Source organism: Silurus meridionalis, chromosome 14, assembly GCF_014805685.1.
Source record: "Silurus meridionalis isolate SWU-2019-XX chromosome 14, ASM1480568v1, whole genome shotgun sequence".
Classification (NCBI taxonomy): domain Eukaryota; kingdom Metazoa; phylum Chordata; class Actinopteri; order Siluriformes; family Siluridae; genus Silurus; species Silurus meridionalis.
Genome location: NC_060897.1, coordinates 23,337,799 through 23,360,563, shown reverse-complemented (window position 1 = coordinate 23,360,563; position 22,765 = coordinate 23,337,799). Strand labels below are relative to the sequence as shown.

General features: G+C 38.3%; 1 protein-coding gene across 1 annotated transcript in view; it reads right to left on the bottom strand.

Moving 5' to 3' along the window:
- Positions 1 to 307: 307 nt before the first annotated feature.
- crybg2 (crystallin beta-gamma domain containing 2) overlaps positions 308 to 22,765 on the bottom strand; it is a 37,079-nt gene continuing 14,621 nt past the window's right edge. Inside the window, exons 4-22 of the mRNA XM_046866310.1 lie at positions 17,634 to 19,365; positions 13,532 to 13,579; positions 10,995 to 11,113; positions 10,350 to 10,545; positions 9,580 to 9,719; positions 9,306 to 9,432; positions 9,188 to 9,223; positions 8,952 to 9,091; positions 8,127 to 8,253; positions 7,744 to 7,892; positions 6,550 to 6,676; positions 6,267 to 6,299; positions 5,254 to 5,366; positions 4,178 to 4,307; positions 3,129 to 3,268; positions 2,847 to 2,970; positions 1,946 to 2,104; positions 1,643 to 1,802; positions 308 to 1,560 (exon numbers count right to left, since the gene is read on the bottom strand). Of these exons, the coding sequence (XP_046722266.1) occupies positions 1,472 to 1,560; positions 1,643 to 1,802; positions 1,946 to 2,104; positions 2,847 to 2,970; positions 3,129 to 3,268; positions 4,178 to 4,307; positions 5,254 to 5,366; positions 6,267 to 6,299; positions 6,550 to 6,676; positions 7,744 to 7,892; positions 8,127 to 8,253; positions 8,952 to 9,091; positions 9,188 to 9,223; positions 9,306 to 9,432; positions 9,580 to 9,719; positions 10,350 to 10,545; positions 10,995 to 11,113; positions 13,532 to 13,579; positions 17,634 to 19,365 (3,889 nt within the window). The 3' untranslated portion in view covers positions 308 to 1,471. The remainder of the gene's footprint in view (positions 1,561 to 1,642; positions 1,803 to 1,945; positions 2,105 to 2,846; positions 2,971 to 3,128; positions 3,269 to 4,177; positions 4,308 to 5,253; positions 5,367 to 6,266; positions 6,300 to 6,549; positions 6,677 to 7,743; positions 7,893 to 8,126; positions 8,254 to 8,951; positions 9,092 to 9,187; positions 9,224 to 9,305; positions 9,433 to 9,579; positions 9,720 to 10,349; positions 10,546 to 10,994; positions 11,114 to 13,531; positions 13,580 to 17,633; positions 19,366 to 22,765) is intronic.

Below are 22,765 nucleotides of genomic sequence, written 5' to 3'. Positions count from 1 at the left end.
ATTAAAAATAAAATATTTCTATAAGTAAAAAAAAAACTTTTTATAGAATTTATTGTAAGTTTGGTTTAATATGGTTTAGTTATATATTCACCAGAGAGCCAACATGACCTCATAAACACTTAGCATTGCTACACACACACACACACACACACACACACACACACACACACACACACACACACACACTGTTCATGGGGCCATAATGAGTCTAAGTACAGGTTTAAAGTACAGGTGTTACTAATGAGCATGGGTGTGGTCAGAGGGTGGAGACAGAGCAGCAGCAAACAAGATGAGTCAAACAAAAATATTTGTGTTATTTATATTTATTTTGAAAAAAAATAATAAAACTATCCGCTTCCCGTTACAGAATATTTCACACGACAGTTCAAAAAGCAAAAATAGAACAAAAAAACAAACAAAAAAACCCCATAAATGAATACTCAGAGTAACGCCTCTCATTTGGCATTTAAACACCCCCCCTTATATATACATACACACACACACACACACACACACACACATCCAGCACATACCCCGGTATTAATAATATCAGATTTACATGTTAAACAATAAAACTGTTCCATTAAAGTCCACGTTATAAAGCGTTATAAAGTGTTATAAAGCGTTATAAACAAAATCAATGTCCAAAAAGGCAAAATGTTCTGAAAGTTCAGTGTTTCACTCCTGGTCCAGCATAAATCTAATCAGAAATCACTTCTTCATCTCTCCCAACCTTTCTACCTGTGACTTCATGTGATGTCTGTGCTCTTTTATTCCTAATTCAACATAAAACGTTTATAAAATTAACACTGTCAGTAAACACACCTAGCACACTTAGCATAACTGCGCTCTCAGATATTAAACAGGTTGTAGTTAAGACTAATGTAACGATCATCACTGTGAAGCAGTGTGTGGATGAACGTGAGCTTATGCACAAAAAAACAGCTTAATGTAGGTTTTTATGCTAACGCCGAAAAAACATACTGCAGTAAAACAGACGCTTATTTCACATTTTGTTACAAATACACCATGATACTAATTTACATAAACAAAAAGTGTGTTTTTTCCCAATCAGCCCAGTCTTTGCTAAACACAGTGCATGTGTAATGTTTGTGTTGGTTATTGAGGCTGCTAAGCTGCTAGTTCATGTGTTAGCTCGTTTAAGAAAATTTTAGACATTTTAGTTCTATGTTTCATTAACTTTTATTATACAGTGTATATATAAATAAATATACTGTAGACTGTAATAGTACTAGTTTATGTATAAAAAAGTTTCATGTTTTAAAATATTTGATTAATTCCAGGGCTCCCTCATGTGGACAGACATCATTTTTTCAAGGTGCTTGAAGTTGTAATGGTGTGAAAAAGTGATGATGATGATGATGATGATGATGATGATGATGTAAACCTGAACCTTTATGAGCTGATGCATTCTGTTAGAGAAATAAATATTTATTAAAAGGGGTGGGGCTTAGACAAATTCTATGTCCCATAGAGGCGTGGGCGTGTCTTCAGTCTCATTCCGTACAATCACGTGCTCCTTATCGTACGTTTTACCACCTGAAATAACCAAATGAAAAGGTGTGAGTTTGGTATTTAGCCTGTATTCCTCCTGCCCTGTCTTCACCTGTCTCCAGCTTACCCTTGACGTCCAGCAGCAGGCCGGGGAAGGTGAGGCTGGTGATGGGGCCGCTCAGTGTAGCGCTCCAGGTCTGAACAGGAGTTCGGCTTTCTGACCACAGAACCACCTTTGCTCCTGGTTCCACATTACCCACTACCTGCAGACTCAGAGTGTGTGCCAACCACACACACACACACACACACACACACACGGAAAAGATGTTTGTGTTCAAATGGAACTCTGTGTAAACCTGATTATTCTTCAGATGAGTGGAGTGCAGTGATGATAAGTGAGGAGCAGCATTGAGAGTAATAGAACCCAGACCTTGTTCTTAATGAGACCATCTTGATAGAACCACAGGTCACTCAGACCCTCCACGTTTTCAGACACCACCACACGCCCTGTCTTCATAGCATCCACTCCACCCTGCACCGACATGTAGAGTCCACTCTCCTTATGACGGATCTGGAAGATTCGCCTCTTCTGCACACGCACAAACACACACACACACACACACACACACACACACACACACACACACACACACACACAGAATAGTTGATTTATTTATTTGTTTAGTTTTTTATTTAAAATGTATTTTATTTTATCCCATTTATTTTATTTAAATGTTATGCTTGTAAAACACTTTGAGATAAAACCAATATATAAAATAAAGATTATAATTATTATATCACATAAGTAATTAAAAATATTGCAATTGCTACATAGGTAAAAAGTAAAAAAAAAAACGAATTATAAATTCTGACTTTTTATAAACTCGCAATTGTGAGGAAAAAAATCTGAATTGCGAAGAATTCGATCTTATAACAAGTTTATAACTCATTTGTGACACTTTCTGGAAAAGCAGACAATAGGCTTCTATATCCTTTATAACATACACAAATCATAAAGGATTATCATGCCAAAGAGTTCATATGGCCAAATAAAAAGGTCCCTCCTGCATTCTGTAAGAATCACATCTCATGGTGCCAGAAAGTGAGTTCATATCTCGCACGTTTTTACTCTCCTAATTGCCAGTTTATATCTCACAATTCTGGAAAAAAAAGACAGAATTGTGGGATAAAAAGTATCCATAACCTTTTTTTAATACAATAGTGGCATTCTATAATAAAGAGCAATAATTACTAATAATAATGTATTATTATTGTTAGACTTCTTTTACATTTTTTGATAAATATAAGAGGTGGGTGGTGATTGTTCTCACCTGTCGGATCGGGTACAAGGAGCCAATGGACGTGAGTGAGCTAAATTTGGGCCAGTTTGTTATCTCCATAGGTTCAAGGAGGAACTGGCGCCCCCTGTAGTTACTGTGCTCACATAGCACCCAGCTGCAGGAAGTGACACATGACATCGGTGCACATGCAGACACAGAAATAATAATGTATGGTAACTGAGAACGTTCTTGTTTTTATACTCATTTCTCATTTTACACACACACACACACACACACACACACACACACACACACACACACACACACACTTACCAGCCCCTGCTGACCCTCACAGACAGGAAGTGGGGGTTAAACCCTTCTTCCATCATGCTGGACACCTCTGTCTCCACCAAGACCTCACGTCCCTCAAAACACTCCAAACCGAATAGAGAGATTCCTGGCACGGTGAGCACCTGGTGAAAAGAAATAGATAGAGGAAGGAAACTTTATTTTCCACATTTGACCTGACACGAGTCTGGCCATGCACAACTGCAAATAACTTCCTATCATAACGTCCATGACATTAACCATACTAAATCCTTTTATTTAAAATAAATAAATAATAGTATCAATTTCACCACCAACAAAAATCTAATGATAATAATAACAAAAATAACAATACTAATTGGGAAAGTAGTTGAAAGATCATGAGTTCAAATCCTGGCACCACCAAGCTGCCACTGTTGGGCCCTTGAGCAAGGCCCCTAACCCTCAAGTTGCTCAGTTGTATCCATGAGAATACTGTAAAATCCTCTGCCAAATACCGAAAATGTATTAATGAGACCTGGTACTTACTGACACTTACAGAGTGGAACCACAAGAGGGCGCAAGCGGTAAGAAACAAAATAAATATAAACTGACCTGACTGTTGTTTTCTCAAATAAATATCAACACATGCAAAGTTTAATCAAAAGCAGTATAATAAAAGTGAGAATGTTTCTTTAATTTAGATTTTTTTACTCACATAACAAAGAAATAATTCTTCACCCAATGATTTTATTTCAACATGGCTGAAGAATCTGAAATTCAGGTATAATATAATATTCCCTTTAGACACATCAGCTGGTTAAATTAGTTCCACAGCAATACTTAATTAAACCCCTAATTAAAACCACAGCCTAAAACCACAGGACTGTGATTGGACTCTGACTGCATTTCAGATTTAAAACATGGAACAAATTCAATTCTGAAAAAACAATTTTGTTCTTAACCGGTAACAAAGCAATCACTTCATACCTTCACTTCATCAATTATTTTTCTCGTTTGTTTCACGTTTCACAAATTCACATCTGAAATGAAAGAGAGGAGCGAGCGAGACTTACGGTGGGGACGGGTTTAACCGATTTCAGGATGCAGTTACTGGAGCAGCCCATGCTGGTGAGATTAGCGTAATCTCCTTCTGACAGAATATACTGGTTCCCTGAGAAGCTGTTCGCATCGTACAGAACCCAGCTTCGGAACACAAAACACACAAACACCAATGATTAATCACTACACACACTTTACACTTAGACTACATACACTTTACACTTAGACTACACACACTTTACACTTAGACTACACACACTTTACACTTAGACTACACACACTTTACACTTAGACTACATACACTTTACATTTAGACTACACACACTTTACACTCACTACACCAGTGCTGTTCCCCACTTTAGAAGAGAGGGGGATTTTCAAAGCCCACCTGTCCTCCATCACCCCAAAAATAGTAATACTGCACGTTTAAACATGTCTAATTTATTAAATATTAAATTCTAAATCAATAACATCAAATACCATCAAGTTGAAGAATAGAGAAAATAAAAGTGTAGTTGTTTTAGGGACCATAACTGATGTTTTTTATATACTTGCATTAATTATCTAATTGTTTGTTTGTGGTTGCGTTGTGTAAATATTTTTTATAATATGAATTATATTCACCACTAGAGGGCTGCGCCCCACACTTTAAGAACCACTGCACCACACACACACACACACACACACACACACACACACACACACGCTACAAAATGTTCACTCATGTTGAACACTTGCTAGCATCTAATTTGAAATCATAGACGTTTTTTAGATGATTAATTTTTGATCTCAATCAGAATTGTGAAGAATTCTGGAAGTGGTAAAAAATATATAAATACAGATTTCAGCAATACATTGCATCACACATAAACAGTGATTTGATTAGCATTTTATAACCAACATTTAAACTTGAAAATATTTCCAAAAATTCCAAAACACCCCAAAGCAAATAAAGTGTCAGATTTGGGATGGAATGCATGTAAGCTGGATTTGGAATCTCAGACTGTGGAGTGTGCAGTGGGTTGGGGTGCAGTGATGCAGTGTTCTTAGAAGATATTTTCTGTAAAGACTGCCGAGCGATTGGACTGACCTTCCTCCCACCACCCTGCAGGACTGCACTGTGCGTCTCTCCAGCAGGAACTCCTCGCTCTCACTGTGCACCTGACACGTCCCCTGGAAGTTCGGCTCTGTGTACAGTAACAGCTACAAAGACAAATTACATCCTGTGTCAAGTTACTCGCTAATTATTTTTCTACTACAGCATGTTCTTATTATGTTATAGGAGCTATAAACACTCATTCCCTCACCAGTCTCTCTTTTAAAGATATAAAATGCAGTTTGTCATTTCACTAAAAGTGCAAAGTTACAGCTTAATAAAGTACTGACACTGGAGACTCCTTTCATGTCACAAACATCTCATGTTAAATAAAAGTTCATGCTGAAAAACGATAACATTACAACATTCGAACTGTCTGAGCTGCTGTTATAGCGAATGAATCAACACTAGAAGTCGACCGAATTATCAGGACAATTTTTGCCATTTTTTAATTTATCAAATTAGTCCAATTATTAGACAGGTGCATCTGAGACACCAGACCGTGCATGTACATCCTGAGCTTAAGTAAGAGAACATAAATCTCTCATACCAGCAGGTGGCAGTAGTCTGTATTTGGCAACCAAACAGGCAAACAGAAAGATCTAGAAGTGTAAATATATAAAGTTCTAATGGACTCGAGCAGCACCGGTACAAAAACCTGGTGATCAGTGCACTGATTGGAGGCATGTGTTGTTCAATAAATGTTTCATTTAAACAATTTTCTGCATCAGTTCTTATTGATTAAGGATTAGATTTTATGGCATTAAGGGGAAAAAAAAAATCAGCATCGTGTATCGGCCATCAGCTGCCATGATTTCTAAAATATCGGCATCGTCCAGAGAAAAATCCATTACAGTCGACTGCTAATCAACACTTTGTGATCAATCTCAATCCAGAACTAACACACACACACACACACACACACACACACACACACACACACACACACACACACACACATACACACACACATTCTATTGAGGGCATAATGTAGTTTAAAAACTCACCTCGCTGCGGAAAGTCTGAGAATCAGCCAGGGCCTAAAACACAGGAAAATTCACCAGTGATATTAAATAATCAGTGTATAATAACGTTATATTACAATTTTCTGTAAATCAAAGAACAAAAATAAAACTGGCATCAACGCTAGTTTTTTAAACAAGGTTTTTGTTGAATGTACAAAATGTTTATAAAATCACACTGTTTATTGCCAGTGGAGTTCTTCTGCTCTTTCAGTGAGAGAAGAACAATCAGGTGAGAAGAATGTGAGAATGTGGTGTGTTTCTTTACAGGCAGTATGGGTTGGATGGAGCAGATCCGGTTATCGTCAGAGCCCCAGTCAGCACAGTTGTTGTAGAAACCTTTCTCCAGAACGTACTGGTTTCCTGAGTAATCCACGTGAGAGTACGCCACCCACCTGTCAACCAGAGAACAGCCACTGTTCATCACCTGCACAGTAAATCACAAGTACAGAGCAACAGATTCTACAGAAACTGAGAGTGAAGTAAATAAAACATGAGGGTAATGAAAGTGAGAACATCAGCAGGAAATGAAGTGAATGTTCCAGAAGACCACTAAAGCCAGAATAAACTAAAAACACTGGAGTGGTTTACTAACTAAAATATGTCAAAATCTAATAAAAGTAAAAGTGAGAGCGATGTAACAGAATATAAATACTAACATCAAGAGTAAAGCAAGAGAATGGAAAAAGAGAACCGAGATTAAAGTGAGAGAAAATTCTCTCGAAGATAATAAGATTATAGAGAGAGAAAAGAAAGAGCAAATCTCAGTGGAAGTCGAACTAATGTTAATGACAGTAAAAGGACCTGAAGTAACAGCAGTAGAGGAGAGAAAACAAAGGCTGAGAAAGTGAGAGTGAAGTGAAAGTGAAGTGAGGTGAAGTAAGAGTAAAGTGAGAGTGAAGTGAGAGTGAATTAAGAGTAAAGTGAGAATAAAGTGAGAGTAAAGTGAGAATAAAGTGAGAGTGAAGTGAGAGTAAAGTGAGAGTGAAGTGAGAGTGAAGTAAGAGTAAAGTGAGAATAAAGTGAGAGTGAAGTGAGAGTAAAGTGAGAGTGAAGTGAAAGTGAAGTGAGAGTGAAGTAAGAGTAAAGTGAGAATGAAGTGAGAGTAAAGTGAGAATAAAGTGAGAGTGAAGTGAGAGTGAAATGAGAATAAAGTGAGAATAAAGTGAGAGTGAAGTGAAAGTTAAGTGTGAATAACGTAAAAGTAAAAAGAGAGTGAAGTGAGAATAAAGTGAGAGTGAAGTGAGAGTAAAGTGAGAATAAAGTGAGAGTAAAGTGAGAATAAAGTGAGAGTGAAGTGAGAGTAAAGTGAGAATAAAGTGAGAGTGAAGTGAGAATAAAGTGAAAGTGAAGTGAGAGTGAAGTGAGAATAAAATAAGAGTAAAGTGAGAGGGAAGTGAGAGTGAAGTGAGAGCAGATGATGGTCAGTATGAGGTGTTTGGAGAGTGTAAATTTCACTTACGCTCCACTGATAACATGGATGGAGCGAGTAGATGTGCTGAAACCAAACAGCTCCACATCTGGAATGGCCTCTGTCACATCAAGTGTGTGATCTTCTTCCACCTCCTCACTTGACATCTCCAACAGCTCCACCATGGGGTAACTCAGGTCCTGCACACCACAAAGAACTTCAATATATTTTACATAGACGGTGTTTCTACTGTCACATGATCACATGTAGAATTTCAGACATACCTGTAAAAATTTACCTTTATGTATGATATCATCTACTCATACAAATTAAAAGTGTGTTGTGTGTTACAGTCCTCTGTGTGTGTGTGTGTGTGTGTGTGTGTGTGTGTGTGTGTGTGTGTGTGTGTGTGTGTGTGTAGGATTAAGGCTTACAGTTCGGATGACCCTGACTGAGCGCAGTTCAGAGTCACAGCCTCCCCACGCTCTCCAGTCGTGGTACTCGCCCTCCTCCAGCAGATACTGATGTCCCCGAAAACCTTCCTTCTCATAACCTACCCATCTGATACAGAGAGAGAGAGAGAGAGAGAGAGAGAGAGAGAGAGAGATGAAAAGAGCAAGATAAGTTAAAATTGTACATTTCTACATTGAAAAGTTTTTTTTACTGAAAATAACATTTTAACGAATAATTTTTCCACAAAATACGACACAATCCTTCTTTCAGAGATAATCAAGATAACCGGACGTTACGCTATATGCAGTACCACCCATAGTTAACAGGGGGTGCTGTTTTCATAACCATAATGTTTATGAGCTAGTGTGTCTGGGGGAAGAAATTTTTCTTGTGAATTTGTGTTTTCTTGTAAATACTGTGTTTAGAAGCAAATATTATAAAGAAGTGTGTGGCAAAAGGAAGTGGGTGAAGCTGAGTTGATGCAACAGTTCTGATTTCACTGCACAACACAAGTTTTTTTAATACAGAATACAAAATTGGGAGTGGTAGCTCCAGCAGTTAAGACGCTGGGTTACCGATCGGAAGGTCGGGGGTTCAAGCCCCGGTATGGCCAAGCTTCCACTCTTGGGCCCTTGAGCAAGGCCCTTAACCCTCTATGCTCCAGGGGCGCCGTATCATGGCCGACCCTGCGCTCTGACCCCAGCTTCTAAGCAAGCTGGGATATGCGAAGAACAAATTTCACTGTGCTGTAATGTATATGTGACAAATAAAGGCTATTCTAAAATTTTACACACACAAACACTTACATGGCGCCGATGACCTTCATGGACCCGACACTGTACATGAAAGCCGTCTGCTGTTGATCTGTTCTGGTTATAAAGTCTCTCATGTTGGTGTAAATTTCACGGCTTTTCCCAGTGAAATATGTTTTTTCATAGATCACTAGCTAAGAAAGAAAACATAACACATAAGACACACACACACACACACACACACACACGTAGACAATACATGTATCTTTTGTATGTGTGATTGTACTTACTTTAGGCTCGTTGGGTTTTTCCACACTCGGTTCTCCCTAAACCACAAACGATACTCCATGAGCTCTGCATCCATCACAACTCACACTAAATCCATGTTTAACAGGACGACACACTTACGATCTTCAGAGGATGAAGGGAGCCTACGTAGGGGTAGGTGACGCCCCAGGCGGCTGGATTTGGGAAGCCTCCAACCTCCAGTACTCGTGGGACGCCCTGGAAAAACGGTTCTGCGAACACGAGCCACCTGCAAGATGGAGAGAGGAACCTGAATGAGTGAGTTATTGGTGCCAGACTCATGTAACGCAGATGCAGGATTGTCCTGTAGTCTGAGTTTAACACTAGTCTTTAACTAAAAATACAATTAGAATTCAAAGAATTAGAAACGACTCACAGCCCAGCGTTGATGATGATGGAGTTGGCTTTAATGGGGAAGCCGTAGATACGAGCGTCATCTGATGTGTCCCTGAACACCACTTTCTTTCCCTCAGCGTTCTGCTCAGGGAAGAGACAGATCTCAGGAACGCTGTAGTCCTGAGAAAGAGATCGAGAGCAGTGTTTGATCTCACATGCAGAACAGGTTTAATAACACTACTACATAAATAGTCAAATAAATACATAATAAATAAAGGGTGTGTTTGTGGTTTTTCTCCGTCACCTTCAGCACATATTTCTTTCTAACCTTCAGCTTCATAAAATAAAATGTATTTAAGAAATGACTGGTTTTTATTTTAGATTTACAAATCGACCATAAGTCATTTCTGCTTTCTACAGAGAACCTGGTTAAATGTATTAAAAAAATATTATTAACAAATAATTAAAAACCAGTTATAAAAATATAATTAAATGAGATTATAAAAATACATTTTAAAACAATTAGAAAAGTTTCCTGTAATTTAAGTGAAAAAAGTACATCCATAATGTGTGTGTATATGTGTGTGTGTGTGTGTGTGTGTGTGTGTGTGTGTGTGTGTGTGTGTGTGTGTGTGTGTGTGTGAACTGACGTCACTTCTTTGGTCTGTTAAAGTTTGTAGTTTGACAAAAAAACATGGTGCTTTTTCAAGGTTTTTTTTTTATGTAATATTTTAGATTTGCATAAAAACAATAAATTGACATTATTTCTTTAAACATATCTTTTTTTTTAGTTAAGCGTAACCCTCGTACCCTCACGGCTCTGCGCAGTGACCCGATGACAAAGCGTCTCTGTTCTACATGTCCAGGTTTCTCATCCTCCTGTTCTCCATTCTGCTCAACTCTCGGCTCGTCCTGTGGAGCTCTGAAGGGAATAGTCAGCTCCACGTCTCCTTCATCCAGAGCGATCTTCTCTCCCTTAAACTCCGGCTTCTCGTACAAAACCCATCTGCAAATTTCCGATCATTTCTTGTGACACGTTTTCATTCAACGTCATTCATTAAACTGTCATTTCATTTTATTTATTATTAAATTTAAATGGTTAATGATCATAATTGTTATTTATTTAATAGAACTCATATGTGATCAATAAATTATAATCAGTATTTTTATAAATCAAATAATTGGATTGGAATTCGTTTAACAGGCATTAAAGTTAAATGATTTTTCCCTCACAAAATTTTACATCTCTTTTGTGACGTTGCATGTTTTTAATGCATATTTACTTTATTTTTCATCTTGTTATTAATCCACTGACACTTCCCTTCGAGAAAACTAATTTATCTATAATCTAAAATACAATATATAATATAAAAGAACAATTTTATACAATACAATTACAAATTATCAGTGTGTGTGTGTGTGTGTGTGTGTGTGTTTATGAGACTTTGTCCTCACCCTCCTCGGACAACTCTAATGGAGATGGTTTCTGAAAACTCCCACTCTGTAGCATCCACTACATCTCCCTTCACCTCGATTCTCTGTCCACGCAGTCCTGGACGACTGTATATAAACATCTAATAAAGAGAATAAAACCGCAACTTTAATCAAAACCAAAACTCCTTAAACTCTAACTACGATCAAACAGATAACAAGCTGCAGTACCGGCTCCAGCCACCAGGTCATGAGCAGAGATGCTTGCTCTTTACTGTACAGTCACAACTCCAGATCTGTGTTTCACACATCATCATCACACTGTTCCTCAAAGGTTCTTTAAGTAAATAAGGGTTCTTAAAGGTTCTATTGCAGGAATCTACAGAACCTTTACAGATGGCCCATCTTCATAATTTATGGTGAATATTCATATAATTAATACAACTTAATGTGTCTTTATGAATCTCATCATTGGTATAATGTTAGATGAAATAAAATAACTCTGGATTGCTTGCGTTATTTATATAAAGTGTTAGTTATATAAAGTGATCGTTTCTGTCCTTCTCTATAGTTATATTGCTTTATTTTGGGTTTTCCAACAATCAGGATGTGGACGGTGCAGATGTGTTGAATTTTTCTCAAAGATTTTGAGTTTTATAAAAACAGTCTGATTATAAGGTGAGTATATTTTTATCGACCTGCATTCCCTTTTCCTTCAGTTGGATTTGTTCCAGAATAGCAGACACACTGACACGACACAGCTAATAAAATCTACTCATGTTAAAGGCAATCGTTTCAGTGCAATAACAATAATAACTGTTACATGTGCAATAACTTTTATACCAGACTGACTTTTCTTGCCATCTGTTTCACTGCTGCTACACATTTTATGTCACTTAATATATATATATTTTTTTTCATATTTTTTATTGTACTTTAATCTTTTCTTTAATTTTACTGTGAACAACTGCAACCAAACAGTTTCACTACGAGATCAATAAAATATTCTGATTCTATTTTAGTAAATAAAAATCTTGCACTGGAATATATTCTTTTTATATAAAATATTCTTTCTTGTTTCTTGTTTAATTAAACTCAGATGTGTATTAAATTGAAACAGATGGTGTTATAGATCAGATTGTGGTCTAAGACACTGCTCAGTGAGAATTCTGAGGATTCAGTGTTACATAAAGAAGCTGCGTAAAATAATCGGCTTGTAGAACAGGTCTGAATTTTGAATCAGGTTTTGTTCAGGATTAATGAAACGTGTCTGAGAAGTGATGTGGAAAAGAAAAAACATTCTGCTCTAAAAGTAAAAAAAAAAAAAACACCTTATACAACGTAATGAAAGTCGTTATGTGGCGTAACTGCATGAAAACATTGTCCTCAGTTATGGAGCAGCAGGAGAAGAGCATACCTAGTAATCTACGTCTCTCTCTCTCTCTCTCTCTCTCTCTCTCTCTCTTTCTTATATGTTTTCTGATATCACTGGTTCGGACTCAATCTGTTATTCTTTATAACTAAATTACTCTTTTTCTTAAAACACCACAATGTGCAGGTGCAGGGGTGTGAAACGCTCTTAAAGTCAGGGCTATAAAAGGTCAGGATGATAAAGAAGCTGCAGGAAGCAGAAAAGATCAGCTTGTAGGACCAGGTCTGACATTTGTTCCAGGTTTGTTCAGGATTTAAAAAATGTGTCTGAAATGAGACGTGGAAAAGAAACTTCCTGCTCTAAAGGTCTGGTTGTGACATCATGAAAACACGACATCAACATTAATTATAAATAAAATCTTCACTAAAGAAATGAAGGACATAAAATTCACAACATTTAGTTTAATAAACTCAGTTATAAAACTTTATGAGAGGTGTGTGTGTGTGTGTGTGTGTGTGTGTGTATTACTGTACAGTATAAAGGTGTGTGTTATTCTACAGATGTGTGTTAACTTATAGATGGGCGTGTTAAATTATAAAGGTGTGTGTTAGTCTATAGAGGTGTGTGTTAGTCTAAAGAGGTGTGTGTTAGTGTGTGTTAGTCTATAAAGGTGTGTGTAATTGTGTATAGAGGTGTGTGTAAATCTATAGAGGTGTGTGTTAGTGTGTGTTAGTCTATAGAGGTGTGTGTAATTGTGTATACAGGTGTGTGTTAATCTATAGAGGTGTGTGTTAGTGTGTGTTAGTCTATAGAGGTGTGTGTAATTGTGTATACAGGTGTGTTAATCTATAGAGGTGTGTGTGTGTGTGTGTGTTAGTCTATAGAGGTGTGTGTAATTGTGTATACAGGTGTGTGAATCTATAGGTGTGTGTTAGTGTGTGTTAGTCTATAGAGGTGTGTGTAATTGTGTATACAGGTGTGTGTTAATCTATAGAGGTGTGTGTAATTGTGTATACTGGTGTGTGTTAATCTATAGAGGTGTGTGTTAGTGTGTGTTAGTCTATAGAGGTGTGTGTAATTGTGTATACTGGTGTGTGTTAATCTATAGAGGTGTGTGTTAGTGTGTGTTAGTCTATAGAGGTGTGTGTGATTGTGTATAGAGGTGTGTGTTAGTGTGCATTAGACTCACCTTCCCCGGTCGAGGGTTCAGTTTTCCATGTTCCTTCTCTTTAGTGAGCTGCATGAGAAAAAGGTTTAGAGAATTACACACAAATACACAACCACAAACCTGATTAGCATCACTTTCACATTGTGTAATTTTAGGTTTGTGCTGTTTTTAAACAAAATACTACAGTACTACTGGTAAACAAATGAAAGAAAGTGGGTTGTGTAAATACACCGTCATGCTAAAGATGTGTTTTTATGATTATAGGACATAAGTGTTTTGTGTTCTTGCTTTTGGATCTGTGCCACATCCCCTATCTTAAAATCTGTGTATGCGAGTGTGTGTGTGTGTGTGTGTGTGTGTGTGTGTGTGTGTGTGTGTGTGAGAAAGTATTTGGTTTAATAAGGAGAGGCTGTTTTCCCTCATACTCAGGCAGAAGTCTTTGCACAATTCACTCAGCCGTGGTAATTAAAACAGGAGTGACGGCTGGAACTCACAAACAATCCTCCAAGTGTCTGTTTGATTAGTGTGTGTTCCTGATCACAAAACATGCAAAGCCAGAAATCACATGATCTCTGGATTACGTGGTGATAAAGCGTGTATGCGCTCTCCTTACAGCTCGCCTGGGAGACTTGAACACACACTATGAGGGGATTCCACCAAAATAAATCAGTCCACAGCATGACAGCAGACTGATGTGTGCTGAAATGCCATCATTTAAATAAGCTGCATTTCTTCCATATAAGAAGTTCAAGCACAAATATTTAGACAAATTTGTACGTATTTTTACTGGTTTTAAAATGTAAAAAGTTTAACATGTGGGGCCTTATAACAAGAACTTTCCGTAATTAAACTTTATTAAACAAATTTAATAAATAAAATAGGTAACTTTTTTTTTACAACCGATTGTGATACTATTAGACTTCTTTCTGCAGTAGAAATATAATTACAGTTTCAAGCACAACTCTTTCTGAGTCTTATCCTTAACCCTTTTGCATTTGTGCAAAAGAAAATCTTGCTATTTTTATCAGTGTTCAGAGCTTTGATGAAGTGCAAATACACGCTTTAGTGCCTTTGGCTAATTTCACTAATGTTTAAAGACAAGCAGACAACTTTTCCTAACTCCTCCTTCTCTAAGCAAATAGTTCTCTTCACATCTCCATCATCCAACAACAGACAAACAAATGCAGGGCCTCAATGTTGGACAGAAAGTCGTCACTCATCCCACGAGCCAAACACTCTAAACAGCTTTATACTTCTATCTATCTATCTATCTATCTATCTATCTATCTATCTATCTATCTATCTATCTATCTATCTGTCTATCTGTCCATCTGTCCATCTGTCTATCCATCCATCCATCCATCCATCCATCCATCCATCCATCACTTAAATCATAGAACTTTTTAAAGATTTAAATAATAATATAGACTATACATTCTATGCATTTATAGTAAAAATGCCACATACTAGTAAATAAGCAGATGTGCTACTTTTATAGCTTCTGTTATAGAAAAAGCTGAACTCTTTCTGACCAATCAGAATTCAGGATTTTACATAAGGTTGGATAAATAAGGCAGAAAGCTTGCAGCTCAGTGGTTAAGGCATTAGACTCTGGATCGGAAGGTTATAGGTTCAAATCCCAGCACCACCAAGCTGCTACTGTTGGGCCATTGAGCAAGAGCCTAATCTTCAACTGCTCAGTTTTAAGGACGTCTGCTAAATGCCATAAATGTACATGTAATTAAACCTGGGCTTAAACACATTATCATTAAAGCACTGCTTTATCTTATTATATGCCTACAAAATGTATAAGCTACATATATTATAATAGATCACTGAGCTTTACACACACACACACACACACACACGCACACGCACACACACACACACACACACACACACACACACAGAGGTGTGTTTAAAAGCCCGAGGGAACAAACATGCTGACTCTGTGCACAGACTTGCGTTTAATGATCTATAATGATTTCTCTCTCACTTTCCTCCATCAACTTTTATTGAAATACCACCACACACTCCTGCTGCCAGCTGGTTTGGGTGTGTCCTTGTCCCATCTATACACAACCTGCCTCAAACCACCATCACATTATAACACTGATATAAAATAGGATTCATTAATATTACTCAAATTCCTACTGTACTATTGTCTGTGTCTATATGCTGCTCCGTCACACTTCTCCTCGTGTGGTTATCAACTCTATATCACTCCATAAAAAATTCTTCAGAAACCTGCAGTTATTCGGTCAAACCTGTTTTGTTTTTTGTTTTTCTAATCAAACGGATTCCTGCGTAGGTCAAGTCAAGTCAAGTCCAATTTTCCTCATTAGGAACATTCACAAATACTTTAAATAGATTCATGAGAGAAAAGATTAGAGAAGGTGATGGGACATCAATATGGACCAGGTAACAGGTGGTGATTAGAAGATGTCTGGTAGGAAAGTAAGGATAGAGAAGGTCCAGAAAGAGCTTTCTATACACAGTATACACAAGTCAGATAGTTCTGAAGAAACAGGAGAAATCTGATTTCAGTCTCTGAAACTGACAGTTTCAGATTCATCTCTCAGAAGACGTGCAGGGGGAACATCTACCAACCATCAACTTCAGCTGTGAGATAAAATCAGCGAGCCGGTCTGAGGAAAGCGGTGGGAAATAACATGCACTTAAATAAAACTAAAAACATTAAAACACACACAAAAACAACACCGTGGAAGTGAAATCCTACTGTCCACCTGCCACTTCCTGATCACTTCAGTGCTCAGATCAATTAACTAGCTGGGTAATTAACATGCTGGTAAACTAGCGCACACGAGTCTCATTTCAGTCTCAGGGGATTCATTTGCTTCTGATGACTTTCTATGTTAGCACGACAGTCACGTCACACAGCACGCAGGTCCAAGTTTTTCTCAAAATATCAAAACTTTAATCTCGTATCTTTATTCCTGTAGTGTTACCACTTCATTGTCGCAATCTTAGATTTTTTTCTTTTTTTTTAGGGTGCCACTAAAACGCCGTCACAGCTCAATATATACAAGATATCAGTAGACGATGACAAAAGCATTCTGCTTTGTTTTGATTTTGTTGTGCAGGAATTCTCTTGATGTGTTTCTCTTTAAACGCATCAATGGAACATTCCAACTGCAGGTTTCTTCAGGAATTCGAATAATTAGCCCACACCTATGCATCCTGCACCATGTGCATGTAACACACACATCCTTGTGTGTCTAAACACGTGTGTGTGTGTGTGTGTGTGTGTGTGCGGCATTACACATCACTGTCAACCTGTCTACGTTAGGTATCGGAGCAATTAGTGCGTGGAGGAAGCCCTGACGTTTATATTTTGTTATTTGAAAGCAGTGTGATTGTTTCGGGGCGCAGGAGAAGGAGCAGGATATTTACATCCCACCTCGAGCTGAGATCAGCAGGCTGATAATGTTTTATTGCGACGACGCGCTCGAGGGCGACACGAGAACTAATGAATGGAAAAAAGACAAGAATGAATTTCTGCAATAAACCAGACCTAACCTCAACCCTGACCTCGAGTTTAAATCCAGTTCTTTAAATCAATGACATAATCCAGGAGCTACAGAAGTGTTCAGATCAATCAAGAACAAAACATGGAGCTGTGAATGCAGGTGAAAGACTTTGCGTGCAGGTTTGCGTCAGGACCTGCTGCTTGCTCAAATGTTACTGTATGTTTGAACAACTATTAAAAGATGTTTGAGTCACCGAGTAATGACGCTACCCGGACCGGCACGGTGAGACCGGATGACAGAAGTTAGAGCTCTAGTCCACTTCAGAAGAAAAGAGGAAACGTGAATACTGCATGAGAGGTAAGGTAATGGATACGAGCCTCTGAGACGCCATTGTAATCCCTTTTTCTCTGAGGTGTTCTTTTCTCCGTTACCTTTCACTGCCTACAAGTTCTACAGTGTCACAGAGGCACCTTGTTTCAGTGGAAAAGGAAAGTCCCAAAATGGATTATCTCAAACTGTAGACTGTAAGACGATCCCCTGTAAAAGGGCATTTAGTGCAACACCGATCTTAAAAAAAGAAACAGATCAAGACACTAAAATAACAGATTTTTTCTAATTTCTACAGTACTTACATAGGCATCTGGGAAGGCTTTGTACTTGGCCATTAGACTCCTGTCTGGTCCAGACACCTGGGTGAAACCAAAAACGCCATCGTGAACTGGCGATCTGACGGACGTGGCGCCGAGGCTGAGGGTCCTCTGCAGGCTTGGGGGTTTAACTTGTGATTCTGGTGACAGGCTGCCCAGATGAAGAGGTGTGGTGTTGGAGGTAGGACTCTCAGATGTAGGGCTGTGGATGACCAAAGAGCTTCTGCTGATACGAGATGTCTCGGTCAACCCTGGAAGAGAGCTTGGAGGTGTGAGGAATGACAGCTCAAGAGAGGACCCTGTAGACCTGAGTGAGTCTGGTGCTATGGAAATCTTGCTGTGGTAGTCGTGTCCAGAGCTGACCTCAGGCAACGAGGCTGCTCGAAACAGAGAGCGATGTCCTGCTGGCTTGCCATTCTCCTCGTTCTGTTCACTGCGGTAACTGGAAAACAGCAAGCTGTGGTCCAGGCGTGAGCTTCCTAAGACGCCGTTAACTTGAGATCCAGGTTCATCCAGGTTAAGATTTGGAAGTGAGCTCTTGCGCATGATGATGCTACTGAGAGCAGAAGCTCTAGGTGCTATGATAAGAGAGCGTGGCTGAAGATCCTGGCCCTGCTGCTCCTTCAGCATGGTCATCAATGTGAGTGGAGAACGCATATCTTTTGAGGTGCTCCAGTTCAACCCGATGTCCGGCGGCAGGCTGCTGAAAGGCTCAGCGGGTGTAGGAGAGGTCGGGCTGGAGATCTCGGAATTTCCAAAAGGAACCAGGCTCGTGGCATCTTCAACGATTGGAGGCAGAGACGAGAAGGGCAGACTGGTGTTGCTGCGTAGAGACCGGTGTCGAACAGGAGGTGCCATGCTTTTCAGAGTGTCCACCAGAGAGTCCATTTCATGTGGAGAGGAGAGAGCTGAGGTTTCCGGATCAGCCTCAGTCGGGGAAAGCTCCACCCGAGTGGCTTTGAAGACTCCGGAGAAGAATCCGTCCGTCTCGCTGTAATGTGAGTCTGTGTTTGCTATTCCTTCTGATTTTTTCATCTCATTCTCCCCGGCAGGTTCGGGAAGCTCCTCCCAGCTCCTCCCATCCGTCTGGCTCTCACTGCTCACCTGGACTTCGCTCCTCGCATTCCACCAGGTAGTGTTACTGTGGCTACCAGCTGTCTCCAGGGAGACGGCAGAGGGGAGGGTTTCCCAGTCTCGCTCAGAAGAGAAGGTGAGAGTGGAGGAGGAGGAGGAGGAGGAGGAGGAGAAGGAGGAGGAGCGCACACTCGGTTCGTATTCTGAGCTGCTGGAGTATGAAGTATACAGGTGTGTGCTACCTGACACCTCGGACTCCGAGCTGGCTGTTACAGAAGATCTCGATTCTCCTTCACAAATACGGTAGTCGTAGGGCCTCGGCTTCCATTCATCGAGTGTCTCGAGCCTGGTTTCGTTATCCACAGTGTCACTTTTAACACCATTTTCTAATTCCTTCACAACACTCTCATGAAGCACCGAACTGCTTCTGATGCTGCTGTTGTTCACCAGGGACACCTTTCTCACTTTTTTCCCATCCTCTCGTCCTTCTTGAGACACTTTGGGCCTCAGAGTGAACGTGGTGCTCATCACCCCAACATGAGACATGCTCATGTCTGTGTCTGATTCAGGACAAAGTTCTAAGGGGATCTCAGTGTCAGACTCTTCGATTACTGTGCTGAGAGGAAAGAAGGCATGAGGGAACCTGGAGCAGGAGGAAAAACACAAGGAGAAAGAAAGATGTTAATAAAAACATGAGGATTTTCCTGCTTCAGCATGTCTGAAATAACCTCAGGTCCTGTAGGTGCGTCTCAGGAAAATCAGCACACAGGTTTTAATGAAAGTAGAAATGACATTTTCATGATATTTCCAGGTGGTTATTTGTGGCTGGATGCAGGACACAGAGGGTATACAGGGTGTTTTATTGCACACCTGTTGAACGATGTTGAAGCTCATGAAATGCTGAAGAAGTTGTCAGAGTCATTGTGTTGGAAAAATAAAGAGAACTGAAATATCCTTCTGGATAACGTCACTGAAATATTAGTCCAGGTGTCTGTTATTCAACCAAACAATCATTTGAAATGTTAATTATTATTATTTGTATTATTCTATGACTATATATATCGCTGGGAAACAGATGATCTAGCTTTTTTAATCCCACTCATGATTCACACACCAACATGACTGGGGTAAAATTATCACACACTATATAGAAATACAGGAACTTTTTTTGTAATTTGTATAAATAAAAATATAAAATATATACAAAATACTCTGCTTTAAACAACTGTAGTATGTGGACTTTATAAACAGCATTAACAATTAAATATTTAACTAGTTGAATTCATTAAGCAGTATTTTAATTAATTTAATCACAAATATTTTATTTACAAAATATATGTAACACAAAGTAACACACGTTTATTAAAACACTGAATTTATTTCGATTTAAATATCAAACTTTCAATACAGTTTATAGCATTTAATCCACACTAAGGTTTAATAAATTGCTCATGTACGCCCTCTAATGGATACAAAACTCATCACAACCCCGATAATCAGATTCCACAATAACATTGAGACTGAGGTGAAGATCTCGTGGTCCAACACATTCAGAAAGTTTATAAAGTTAGTCTGATTGTAGGTTTAATGATTTTATCATCTTCACAGGTCGCTATGTGTGCAGAACAGAAAAACTTCATTGTGACCTGTTTGGAACACACCACATTCTCTCAGTCTCAATCCTGCATTTCTCTTTTTCTTTCTCTTTTACACCCTTCTTTTCTGCCTGTTTTTTGTCTCCTTTCCTCACTTTTTCTCTCTTTATCTATCCCTTTTTGTCTATTTCTAGTTCCCCTCTATGTACTGTATCCTGCTCACTCTTTTTGTCTCTCTCTTATTCTCTTACATGTCTTCCACTCTTTCTGCATCTCTCTCTCTCACACCCAATTGTCTTCCTCTTTTTCTGTCGCTCTCCATCTCTCCCTGTCTATACCCCCCCATAGGTGAGGTTGCCTGACTGGTTTTAAAACAGAAAACAGAAACAGTAAAAAATCATTGTTGTACAAACACATGTTCGGTTTTGTTTATTTTTTTTAATCCGATCTGAAGTTAGATTCGTCTTCCTTCTGACATCAGTTTATTTACAGCAAGCATTAAATAATAATAAATAATGTGTTTCAGGATAAAGAAACCAGAGTTTCTAAGTTTTTACTGATAAAATCCTTCTCCATTTTCTCAACTATGGAGATTATTTGGAGAATTTTCAAGGATGAAAACAGTGTGTGTGTGTGTGTGTGTGTGTGTGTGTGTGTGTGTGTGTGTGTGTGTGTACACAACAAACTTTTCACTGTAATCATCAGTGCTGCATGAACAAGACTTTCCTCTCCAGGATTATTACAATCATTATTTTTAACAATATATATTATTATATTATAAATATGTACAATTGTATCTCAAACATATAGAATTATAGTATTTTTAATAAATAAGTTAACATTAAATAAGTTAATCTGTGATATATAAAGATATTAATCTCAAGGTTTTAATAAACGTATTTAAAAAAAATATATATATTATTTAATGTGCTTTAGAGCATCAGTTGTGCAGAGGAAAGTGTGAGTACAGAATGTATAGCTTCATCAGTGCTATTACAGCTGGTGTATCATCCATATTATAGCAAGAAACTCTCAGTGAAGGAAAGAGAAAAGATCCATCATTACTAAAAATCTGTCAATCCAAAACATCTCAAGCACATATCCTTAAGTGCAGTCACCAAAACTATAAAATGCTATAATAAAACAGGCTCTCGTGAAGACTGATCCAGAAAAAAGATGAAGAGCTACCTCTGCTGCAGTGGATAAGTTTAAAAGTTGGAAAATCCTTCCAGGTGATGACCTCATGAGTCTGATTGAGAGAATGCCAATAGTGTGCAAAGTTCTCATCAAAGTAAAAGGTGGCATTTGAAAATGTAAACCACATTTTGGTATATTTAACATGTTTTGTTTACTACATAACATACATTCATGTTTCATCGTTTAGATCCTTCAGTATTAATGTACAATGTAGAAAATGAAGACAAAACATTGAAGGAGTGAACGTTTTCAGGAGCTGATTTTTTATGATGCTTATTTTATTTTGGATCTTAAAAACAATAAAAACAGATATGGTGATACCATGACATCCCAAAAAGGTATGTGATGAAATGTTTATGGCAGTATTAGATCATCACACTGCCTCTCTCAGCCCTGTTCAGGAACATCTTTAGCATTCTTTTAAGTATAAAAGATCCAATATAATATAAATAATTCAATACAAACACGACAAGACTGCGCAATTATTTTTATCTAAATACAAAAGCAGTACGCACTTTATAATAAACAATAGTTTGTTTTTAGTAACACACACGTGGCTGGTGTTTTCTTTCTGTGTGTTAAAGTGATGAGATAGTGCCTCGACGTTTACGCAAGCACAACTGAAGTGATGATTGTGAAATGTGAGAGGGTTCCTCAGGAAGTCAAGCGTGTGTGACCTTTCAGCTCATGTTTGTAGGCCACGTTCTGGTGTTCTGCAACTGGGTTTTGTAATCAGGGTGTGTATCAGGGTGTGAACTATAATTTTGCAGCAATAAAAATATAAACTCACTATAAAATTGTCACCTCTGTCTTGCATCACCCCTACTGAAACATCTCCACATTTTGTAGCATAACAACCTGGAACTGATCTGGACATTACTGGGATCATATGTCAAGAACACAAATAAAATACACCATAATATAAAAGTTGGGAAAAATCATTGTAGTTTTCAGTTCAGTTCAAAATTTATTCCGTTTCTTTATTATGTGTAGAGCTGATTTAAAGTCCCAGTTCATTCAGGTGCAGTTCCAGATTTTAACACTACAAAACACCACCTTCACTGCGAAGCATAGTGGAGAAACAGCATCTCCAAAGTTTATTTTCTTTTCCATCTATGCAAAATAATTGATTGTATTTATTAGACTAGAGAGTTCAGATATGCAGAGTAGAGGTCGACCGACCCTTCAGTTTTGCAGATTAATTGGCAGCAATAGCTGATTGCAGAACTATCTGCAAAAATCAAAACTGAT